This window comes from Daktulosphaira vitifoliae, unplaced genomic scaffold, assembly GCF_025091365.1.
Source record: "Daktulosphaira vitifoliae isolate Bord-2020 unplaced genomic scaffold, ASM2509136v1 Scaffold_4, whole genome shotgun sequence".
In the NCBI taxonomy this organism is placed as follows: Eukaryota; Metazoa; Arthropoda; class Insecta; order Hemiptera; family Phylloxeridae; genus Daktulosphaira; species Daktulosphaira vitifoliae.
Window position 1 is genome coordinate 40285624 of NW_026099575.1, and position 12568 is coordinate 40298191.

Sequence of the window (12568 nt, forward strand, 5' to 3'; positions counted from 1 at the left end):
TCCAAAAAAATTACAAATTTAAAAATCGCTAATTTTCGAAATTTTTTCAATTTTTTTTACTAAAAACTGCCGTAACTTTTTCAAAAATGAACATATCAATATAAATTTTTTTTTATAGATGCTTGATATCTTTACCTATCATTTAATACATTTTTTTTGTAAATTTGACCCTTTATCTGCCCACAGGGCAAAGCTAATGTAATGTACCTTAATTTGAAAAAAAAAAATTTGACCTCTGGACTTGTCTTTGTGGTGAAAACGGCTACCGAATGCTATTTTTGTATGAAAATTCTCGATTTTATAATTTACATTTTTTACTTTATAATGCTATAACTTATTGAAAAGTGTATGGATCAACACAATTTTTTTATGAGAAGTAGTATTTATATACATCTTTCATTGGATAAACTTTTTTTTTAAATCAGACTATTTCCCTATATATGGGGGGGCTTCAAATATAAAAAATGCATATAGAAAGTAGAACTTTTTCAACTTAACTTTTGAAAATGTTCCGGAAGGTCTGACACTTTTATATATATCTTAAATTAAAGCTTATGTAATATACTTTAATTTAAAAAAAAAAATTTGACCTCTGGGTTTGTCTTCATGTTAAAATCACTACCGTATTCAAAAATTTGCTATCTGCCTTTATCTGCCCACGGGGGGGGATTTAAAATGACAACTTTTTCATAATAAATTTACTTTTTCAACATAACTTTTGAAAATGTTTCGGAAGGTCTGACACTTTTATATATATCTTAAATTAAAGCTAATGTAATATACTTTAATTTGAAAAAAAAAAATTTGACCTCTGGACTTGTCTTCATGGTGAAAACGGCTACCGAATGCTATTTTTGTGTGAAAATTTTCGATTTTATAATTTACATTTTTTACTTTATAATGCTATAACTTATTGAAAAGTGTATGGATCAACACAATTTTTTTATGAGAAATAATATTTTTTAATAATCCCTTTTTCATTTGACATACTTTATCTTAATCGAGATATTAATAAGGAACCAGCAGATCAAGTAGCTTTTGGAATAAAACACCAATTTTTTTAAAATTAAACACTATCTAAAGATTTGCATCAAAGCGTTTATTTTTGATAGTGATTTTAATCACTGTTAGATATCATTAAACTTGATCCAACTATGCCACGTCACCACTTTGCCGCGACCCCCCTGTGCTGAGTTTTTTTTTTGTTGTAAAAGATGTAAAAATCGTAAAAGTCCATAAGTCTAAATTTTTGGTTTTCAGTAAATATTTGAACAATTCATGTTGTAAAGTATTTTTATGAGTACAGTAGAACCTCATTAATCTGGACTAATAAGAGCTCTAGGTTGTCTGATTTAATGAAAGTCCGGATTAAACAAAATAACCAAAAACATGTCCGTATTATAGATTTAAGAATATTATATTATACTAATTACTATTGACACGGTACCGTGTTTCCCTCAGCCGCACATCACGTTATCAACCTAAATGAAAGTGTATCGGGATCTGAATAATAAGTGCACAGTAGCCTAGTGGTAAGGTTTGTCTATACGACGCCTTGGGTCGCGGGTTCTAATCCCGTACCGTGCCTCTTTTTTTCACATGATTTCCGGTACACTTTCTATAACCGGCCGTCAATCCCCGGCGGCCGTGTTACTATATATGATATACAATATGTATGTATTGCAACATGATATTAGGTCCAGCAAAAACATTACATATTAAAAAACTTACATATCAACATAATGCATATACATAATCATATATAAATTACTAATACATAGTTTATGATAACTTTAATGACGGTAGATAAGAATATATGTACTTATGGTAAATTCGAGAAACTTGCTATTATGTTTATTTTAGTCTACGGCATAAACTGCGTATTTTTCGTAATATTAGACAGCTGTCCGGATTAAGCGAAGTCCGGACTAATGAGGTCCGGATTAATGAGGTTCTACTGTATTTATGTTTTTAGTTTCATTTTCATAGATAAAAAAAATCGGTAAAATATTTTAATGGTTTATTATCACTCATATGATTTTAAACTTAACTTACACAAATTTCTTATTAATGAGTATTAAATTTTTTTTATTAATAAGTATAAGTTTTTAATTCTATTATAAAAATATGGACATAATTTGTTATTAAAACAGTCACGTACATACATACAACTATAAGTTAATAATATTTAAAGTAGCTTATATCTCTAAGACAATTGTCGGGTGCACTATTGGTTGATCAACAAATTTGGAATTTAAAAGGAAAATTAATGAGAAACACAATAAACGATAACTTAACTTAGAAATTTTGAAAATAAAAATATTTTCTTTCAATATGTGTCAAACAAATAAAATTCATAAAAACACAACGTGTCAGCTTATAAATAAACATATTAAAAAATTATCATTACCTATTAAATACATATAATTATGTGCCTCACATTCATCAACAACAAATTAATGAAAATATTAATGGAATACGGAAATCTAACAAAAAAACCCAGCACAGGGGGGTCGCGGCACAGTGGTGACGTGGCATAGTTGGATCAAGTTTAATGATATCTAACAGTGATTAAAATCACTATCAAAACTAAACGCTTCGATGCAAACCTTTAGATAGTGTTTAATTTAAAAAAAATTGGTATATTATTCTAAAAGCTACATGATCTGCTAGCTCCTTATTAATATCTTGATTAAGATAAAGTATGTCGAATGAAAAAGGGATTATTAAAAAATATTATTTCTCATAAAAAAATGTATTTGATCCATACACTTTTCATTAAGTTATAGCATTATAAAGTAAAAAATGTAAATTATAAAATCGAAAATTTTCACACAAAAATAGCATTCGGTAGCCGTTTTCACCACGAAGACAAGTCCAGAGGTCAAATTTTTTTTTTCAAATTAAAGTATATTACATTAGCTTTAATTTAAGATATATATAAAAGTGTCAGACCTTCCGAAACATTTTCAAAAGTTATGTTGAAAAAGTTAATTTTTTGTGAAAAAGTTGTCATTTTAAATCCCCCCATGTGGGCAGATAAAGGGTCAAATTTACAAAAAAAATATATAAAATGATAGGTAAAGATATCAAGCATCTATAAAAAAAAATTTATATTGATATGTTCAGTTTTGAAAAAGTTACGGCATATTTTAGTAAAAAAAATTGAAAAAATTTCGAAAATTAGCGATTTTTAAATTTGTAATTTTTTTGGAGGTTTCCCCCATTTACGGGGAACGAGGGAAATTTTTTCTCAATTTTTAAGGGTAATGTCTTCGACTATATACGATTTGTGATCTTTTGACATATCGTTGAAAGAAATCCGTTCGGTGAGAGCTTAGAAAAAGTGGTAACAGACACAAAAAAAAACACATCATAGTAAAACCAATATCTTCTCAGCTTCGCATCGAAGCTAAAAATGTCAAAATTTACTAATATTAAAAATCAAATTTTTTTGTGGAATTTTCCTCATTTACAAAAAATTAGGTAGTTTTTAAGGGCAATGACTTCAACGAGATATGATTTCTGTTCTTTTGACGTATGGTTGAAAAAGACGCCAGCTGGAAGCAAACGTGTAATTAAAAACCTCTATTACAACTTGTAGAAGTGCGCCAAGTTTCATACACAACCAGGCGTTTAATGGAATTGTCTTGTTCGTGTTAACGCCATATTCTATAAAAGACATTATATGTTTGTGCATACAAACCTAAATATCGAAATTTGAGGTCTATTCAAAAAGTATTCTGCATTTTTATAGGCATATCTAATAAACAATCATTGATAACTAGTATGTTATGTAACATAAAAACAAAAAATTAGTCTTTATATAAAAATTTAATGATACACAATTTATTTTAAAGTTCTAGTGATACTATTAAAAGATTTAGACAATAATTTGGTAACTTACGTTTCATAACTATGATAGTTTTGACTTTTTAGTTAAAAAGTGTGTATTTTCTAAGATCTCAAATTATTATAAGAGAACAATGGATACAGTAATATTAAGAAGGTGTATTAAGTCACAAAAAAAATTTGATCTAAAGTAATTGATTTAATAATGAAAAAATATTTCTGTATTTTTTATAATCATGCAAGACATAAAAATGAGTTGCTTTACAATTGCATTAATCCTATTTAAAAGAACATATGTTTTTTTTTTTTGATGGGGAGGGGGTATATGTTAGTAGCCTGCTCGAGACCGCCCATGCAAACTGTATTTTACCTTAGAGACCGTGACCAATAGCCAACATTTCGACAGACGAGCACCAATTCTCGATCGCACATCCCATAATAATTACAATATCAAAACATGTTCTTTTAAGGTAGGTTTTATTAAAACTAACCTACTTTGTAAAATTAATTCAATATATTGGTTTGATAATTAGCATTTTAAAAATAGACTAAAATAATACTTCTTTATTTTTCTAGTCATACTAGTTTTTAAAACAAAAAAACTTCTCATAAACATATAAATTTATTAAAAACAAATATAGTAACAAAAAATTTTTAGAGAAATAAAAACAAATGTAAGAAAAAAAAAATGTATAACAATAAAATAAATTAGGTAAAAGGCAAGAAACGAAATTTGTACAGTTCGTATTTTTTTCTATGTTAAAAAACAAATTATAAAATAACGATAATTTAATGATTTTAATAGGGATGATAAAAGGAACATAAAGTTTTAAAAGTTTAACAAATTTGATTACATGAAATAACTTGGGGAGGTAACTCAATTAAAAATGTTCTTCGACACTGTTTGATGGATTATAAAATAATTTTAAACTATTAAAATTTTATTCGTGTTCTGAATGTTCTTTAGAATCAGAATCAGAACTAGAATCAGAGCTAGAACCAGAATTACTACTACAATCAGAACTTGAAGAAGAATCACTACTAGAATCAGAACTTGAAGAAGAATCACTTCTAGAATCAGAACTTGAAGAAGAATCACTACTAGAATCAGAACTTGAATCAGAATCACTACTAGAATCAGAACTTGAAGAAGAAGAAGAATCAGATTCAGAATCAGAATCGTCCGAAGAATTTATTTTTGAAATCTTTAAGACTATTCTGTCTTCCAATTCATCAGGTTGGGCCAAGTAAATCTCAACGCTACTCGAGTATTTGAGTCTATTCGATGATTTACATGCGTCGAGAGCGTCTGTAGACCGTGTTGTGTTAGAGAAAAATCCTGTTGAATTTTAAGAAATAAAATGCGAATTAAAATATTATTATTATGAATGTGTTTCATTAAAGTGTATAAATCAATTTTTTACCATCGCAATCATAGTCAGTTTCTGAATCGTCTTTATTTTTCCATTCGTCGTCTGAATCAGATGTTGAAGATGTGGCCCTTATTTTCAACACTACTCTATTTTCTTTGTATTTACTCGAGTGAAACTCTACGCAGCTTGAGTATTTACACCTCTTCGATGGCTCATATCCATCAAATGTATTTGCCCTTTTCAACGATTGTGAACTATTACATAGTTCAGTCGACTTAACCGAATTAGTAGGATGTATATCCATATTTTCGTAACCTGATAAATATTAACAAATTAAGCATGACTATTATTGGAAAAATTAACAAATATAGCCGATGATTAAAAATTTTATTTCATACTTTTTTGACGTTCAACTACATAAGTCTCATCGTCATGTTCGACTTTTCTTTTCGTAGATGATTCGTCAAATTGTGTTGAAAACAGTTCTACGAGTATTTCGTGAGGGTCCTTCCAATAAGATGCACGTGATCGGTCAATTTTTTCTATTATTTCTTTGGCGAACGGTTCATAGTTTTCTACTGGAACTGCTATGGATCGAGTAGATTTGCGGTACGAACGCTTAGGCATGTCTTTTGCTGTAGTTTTAATATTGGATTCAATTTTAGGATTGTCACTCAAGCACTTTTTTTTATTGACAGGAGCCTGTTTCTTAAACGGAATTGTAGGTTTTCCACGCAATTTTTTGAGCTGGGCAAACAATTTTTGTGTCTTCGTGCTCATCGTTACAAATAATTTCAATAATTAAAACTTGAAAATGTCAACGACGTTAGTTTTGAGAATAATTAAAAAAATTGATGATAATGTTGAAAGTCAAAAAATTCTCAAAGATAACCTGAGAGTAAAAATGTTTGCTAATTTACAAATAAAAAATTTTATCCATAGAAACTATTAACAGAAAACTTAATTAAATATNTTTGCTAATTTACAAATAAAAAATTTTATCCATAGAAACTATTAACAGAAAACTAAATTAAATATATTTTTTTTAAATATTTGGAAACGTACAAAAATTGCTTGTTTATTTTTCTTAGTAACATGTATGGAACAGCTTTAATTGAATAATAAAGTGCTATGTATTAGTAGATTATTTCATTAAAATTTCAATTTAATATTTTGTGATTATGTAAAAAATTGATTTATAAAATAATTTAAATACAATTCTTTTGTCTACAATCAAATAATTCGTGAAAAATCCAGACAAAGGGAGTTGCTTTTAAACAGCCGTATTATCATAAATTTTCTAAGAAAAGGAAAAACCCAATTGTCTAAACCATGTGGACTTTATGTAAAATTTAATTAAATTTTTCCATCGGATTTTTAAGAAATGGTTTAACTACATTTTCTCGAAAAAAATAAAAAAGTGATTATTGTGAACTTGATAAATATTTCTTGTAATTATGCAGGTAAGTTGAATATAATGAGAGAACTAGAACAGGATTTAGGATTAGAATAGTATACTATTGTAACATTACTCTTGTTTTTTATGTATTTTTGAAACATTGCAGAAATTATGATATGGAAAAAATGCCTTTTAGTTATAAAATAATTCATTCTCGCTTATAGTATTCCATTTTCCAATACTAGGTAGATATTAATCTAATTTTTCTTCTTCAGTTTTTACTCAAAATACGATACATGACAATTTTTTCTCGAGAGTCTGTAATACCATTGATATTCATTCGTGATCTATATAAATACTAGTAGTTAGATTAGTGTCCATAATAACCAATTGTTTTAAGAATTTTTATTTACATTAGGAATTTCTGTCAACTATGATTATTAAAAAAAAAAATACGTTTTATAACTGATATTTCTAATAATTCTGCATTTCAAACATTGTAATAAATTTTACAAGGAACAACTTAAATATATAAGATATTTAATTTAAGCAAAAAAAAAAAAAATTTAAGTGTATCAAAGTAGAAAATTTAATTAAATGTAATAGTAACATTGTAGAATTTAAAGAACAACGATTTTGATTATGAATTTCCAACGGAAAATAAACAATTATTTACTAATAATACTTCTTTAAAAGTAAAAATAGTTATTTTAAACTCAAGAGGGCGAAACATAGCCTTTTCCCGAATACTACATCAATAGCGGCACAGTTGGTCTTGCATTGAAAGCATTGAAGATGCTGAAACTGTCTATGTAATATTCATTTTTTAATTGCGTTCTAGATCTTTAAAGTTCTATTTGTTATTTTAATAATGTACAATAAAATATTTTTTAATTCAATACATAAAAAAGTTAATTTTTTTTGTAGTATTCTTTCAGTTATTTTAGAAAAAGTAAGTATTTTTCTATACACGAAAATTCTTACAAAACATTTAGAAAAATTAAAATAAAGCATTATTATTAGAAGCAACCGCTTGCTAAATGGTAGCCTGGTCACACTGTACTTACAGTCTACAATTACAAAATTTACTCATAAATTTAGTTTTTAAAATATCATCATCAATCATTTTTACAGACTTATTTAGAATTATAAATATATATAACAATAAGTGGTCCTATACATTTTTCTAGGGAGGATATTTTTCATAAATTTTGATGAGTCAGCACTTTTTTAATTGACGAATTTTTTTTTGTTGTAAAATTTTTTAACTACAAAAAATATTTAAAAATAGATTTTTTCTGATTAGTTTGTATGAAAACTAACTATTCAAATTATAAACATTGTGCTTTTATTTTTATTATCAAGATCCTTCAGGTTTAAGATAAAGTAACTCATTTTTTTTTTTTTATTCTTATTTCATATAAACGGTTGCATTAAATTGCAATTGATTTTTGTTGAGCCTGTAATTTTAATTGGAGCCTATGTATACAACTGAAAAATTACAAATTAAAGCATAAATTTATTAATTTTGCATATTTTTATAAATGTATGAATTACATATTTTTATTTAAATAATATATATTTTTGCTTTATAAAAATTAAGTCAAAAATTATTTGGAGAATACTTTTTATTTTTTAAAGAAAATTAGCATTATAGTTCAGTTATTTTAAGAGAATCCGGTCTTTAATTATTAATTTAAGACCACATGAGGCACAATTACTAAATGAAGCACAAGCCACAAGATAAATGTTATTTATCTGCTTTACCATCATTAATTTTAAATACAGTAGTAGTAGCCAAAACATAGGAAGAATATTGGTACAAACTGATATTGAATATCGATCGATATTATTGACCATATGGGAAGAGCGGCTATCGATTTTTTTGAACCGATAGTAGACCCAAAATTGCCCCCTACCCGAAATAAAAGTAAAAACCAACACGGTATAATTTTTAATTTATATTTATACATAAAGAATGAAAAAAAAATACATATATATAATTAAAGTTAAAAATAGGTAAATGTACTATTTAAAGTATATAGAATGCATTTGTAAACTCTTGACATGCATCATTTTTACAATACATGATTTCCCGAATACATAACTAAATACATGTTTAATCTAATGTACACGTAATCGTAAAGAACTTTTTTGAAAACTTATGAACTTATTAAGATTTTGTGATTAATGATGTTCCTTAAATTAGTAGTTCAACTTTTACAATATTAACTTTTACAAATTGGTAAAATCAGCAATATAAGGAGTTATAAAAATGAATCAAATTATGTGTACTTGAGCGAAAATAGTACAAGTCAATTTTTGGGTAAAATGAGTTTGATCTGAATATAAATATATCAAATTTCACATTTTCTTTGGTATAAATATTAGAAATAAAATAATGTTATGTAACAAAATTTTTGTATTTTAAAAATTTATATTTGTATTGGTTCTTATGGGGAAAAAAAATTTTAAATGACTATCTTATAAAATTATTAAAAAAGACTTACAACACTTTTGCTATCACTCCCTCAATATAATACAAATAAATTTTTAAAGTATTTAATATTTAATATTTAAATTATGTTTTTTAGGTATAACTTGCGTATGAGATATCGAAATAATTCATAAAATCGATTCACTCTAATTTATACTATTATAAAGTAAAATATTTTACAATGGCAACAAAAAAAACACACTTGCGTTATTACAAAATGTTATTTTATAAAACATGTAATATTTTTTAGCTTCGATGCGAAGCTGAGAAGGTATTAATTTTACTATGATTTGTTTTATTTTTTTTTTAGTTATTTTTTTTTTTTGTGACTGTGAACGCTCTCGCTGGACCGATTTTGATGAACAATATGTCAAGAGATCAAAAATCGTATCTAGTCAAAGATATTACCCTCAAAAATTGAAAAAAATTCCCTCGTTCCCCATAAACGGGGGAAATCCACCAAAAAATTACAAATTTAAAAATCGCTAATTTTCGATATTTTTTTAATTTTTTTTACTTAAAATTGCCATAACTTTTTTAAAAATGATCGAATCAAAATAACTTTTTTTTTTATAAATACCTTAGATATTTACCTATTATTTTATATATATTTGTGAACATTTGACCCTTTAACAGCCCACAGAAAGGGTTTCAAAATGGTAACTTTTTTACAAAAAATTAACTTTTTCAACTTAACTTTTGAAAATGTTCCGGAAAGACTGACACTTTTATATATACCTTAAATTAAAGCTAATGTAATATACTTTGATTTGAAAAAAATTATGATGCTATAACTTTTTAAAAAATGCATGAATCAATTCTATTCTTTAACAATAAATATTTTATACATACCTCTTTCATTCGATATACTTTTTTTTTAAATCAGACCTTTTCCCTTTATACAGGGGGGGTGCAAACCTTTTAAAATACGTATAGAAAGTAGAACTTTTTCAACTTAACTTTTGAAAATGTTCCGGAAAGACTGACACTTTTATATATATCTTAAATTAAAGCTTATGTAATATACTTTAATTTGAAAAAAAAAAATTTGACCTCTGGACTTGTCTTCACGGCGAAAATGGCTACTGAATGCTATTTTCGTATGAAAATTCTCGATTTTATAATTTACAATTTTTACTTTAAAGTGCTACAACTTTTTAAAAAATATATGGATCCATACAATTTTTTCATGAGAAGTAGTATTTATATACATCTTTTATTGGACATACTTTTTTTTTAAATCGGACCATTTCCCTATATATGGGGGGTCTTCAAATATAAAAAATGCATATATAAAGTAGAACTTTTTCAACTTAACTTTTCAAAGTGTTCCGGAAGGTCTGTCATTTTTATATATATCTTAAAATAAAGCTTATGTAATATACTTTAATTTGAAAAAAAAAACTTGACCTCTGGATTTGTCTTCATGTTAAAATGACTACCGTATTCAAAAATTTGCTATTTTTGTGTTAAAGTTGTGGGTTTTGTATTTTATTTTATTTTAAAATACTTGACAAGGGGAGTACAGATTTTCATAAATATTATATAAATGAAAAATTAATATAGCATAGAAAATTAAACTTATTTAAATTCGTTTGCTTCATTTAAATCAAGAAAAATAACTTTGTAATTTGAACTAGCATAAATAGCCAATTTTTTCAATGTACGGTATCGACGTACGGTTGTCGAGTTAGTAGAACTTGTGTGTTACAATCTTGGGGTACGAAGTTCCAGCCCGCATGTGGACATGGATTCTTTGCATTTTTTTTAAAATTCTTTTTAAATTAGTATAAATTTTTAACTCGTTTGATTTTTATCTCATTTAGATTCAATAACTTCAATAAAGATCAAAGATCCCATCACTTTAGTCGCCTCTTGCAAGAAGAAATTTCTTATTCGTATTAAAATTATTTTACTATATTTTAAGTTTTCGCTTCGATGCAAAGCTTAGAAGATATTTTTTTGTGACTATCATTTATTTTCTCTGCTCTAACTTGACCTACTTTTTTCAACGATACGTCAAATGACTACAATTCGTATCTATTTATTGGTTATTTTAGTTAAAGTAAAACATTAAAATTAATTCAGTTCAAATTTCAATTTTAGTATCTTCTTAAACACCAAAAGTTACTATAAAATGATTAATATTATAAAAAATAGGTTAAATATGTCATTTTCCTTATTTTTAACATATTAATAATCAAAATCAATATTAATTTAAAACAATTTATTTTGTTCTTAATTATTTCTTAATAATAAGTAATAATATTAAAATTTAGATAGAAAAAGTCTAATTGCACATATAAAACATCGCAAAAAGTTGATTTAGAAAAGTATATTTTTGATTCTGATGAAAGTTCCTTGAAGTCCAGTGCATTCATTTATAGTAACAAACAGTTTTTATTGATAATTATTGTATCAAGCCCTTTAAATTTTTATACACGTAAAAGTAAAGCAAAATATAACTTTTTCATTATTTTATAATTTCTCCGTATAAATTACAATATTAAATTACTGGATATCAATTGTATACTAAATTTAATAATTATAATTAGTATTTATTCATATATTATGTTTTAAAATCAAAGACCTACTAATCAGGATATAATCAAAGAAATAAGACTTAGAGTTAAGTTGCTTTTGGAATAATCCACCAACTTCTCTAAATGAAACACTATCTACAGATTTGCATCGAAGCGTTTCTTATGATAGTGATTTTAATCACTGTCAGATATCATCTATACTTGTCCCATCTATGCCTCACCCACACTGTGCCTCGACACCACTGTGCTACCGTTTTTTAAATAAGTGTTTTTGTCTATAGACATGAGAAATAATTAAAAATTGAGTTATTGTTATTATAGCGCAAATTAATTTTTTAATTTTAAGAACAAATAACACTGATAGTAATCATTTATTTAAATTATTTAAAATATAATTAGACATAAATGGAATTTGTAATAATGATAACTACATCAGTATAATATGATATCTCAAATTAACAAATAAATTTGAAATTATTTTTTTATTATACCAATGGAATTTTTAAATACTTTTTTTTTTGGAGAAATTAGTAATGTTATTGCAATGTGAGAGAAAATAGACCCCCTCCATAATGTTAATTGACATAAATACATTTTAATCTTTTCAACTTATAATCACCAAATATTGGAAAAACTCTTTAATTTTAAACAAAATTCTCAAAATTACACACTGTAAATATGGCTATAGCCAAAGTATACTTCAAAACTTTTTTTGATTAAACATCTTCAAATTAATAAAATTCTTCGTTTTACTGATTTATATAGTAAAATCATATCACTATGTAATCTACTTTATTATGTAAAAAAAAAATTTCGGACTTTATTTTGTCTTCACGGTGAAAATGGCTACCAAATGCTATTATTGTGTGAAAATTCTCAATTTTATTTTTTACATTTTTTACTT

General features: G+C 25.9%; 1 protein-coding gene across 1 annotated transcript; it reads right to left on the reverse strand.

Moving 5' to 3' along the window:
- Positions 1–4662: 4662 nt before the first annotated feature.
- Positions 4663–6153, reverse strand: LOC126906311 (uncharacterized). The gene is made up of 3 exons (XM_050686849.1): positions 5624–6153; positions 5277–5540; positions 4663–5191 (listed from the first exon to the last, which is right to left on the reverse strand). The coding sequence occupies exons 1-3, from the start codon at positions 6003–6005 to the stop codon at positions 4794–4796; spliced, it is 1044 nt and encodes a 347-aa protein (XP_050542806.1). The 5' UTR covers positions 6006–6153; the 3' UTR covers positions 4663–4793.
- Between the last annotated feature and the right edge of the window lie 6415 nt (positions 6154–12568).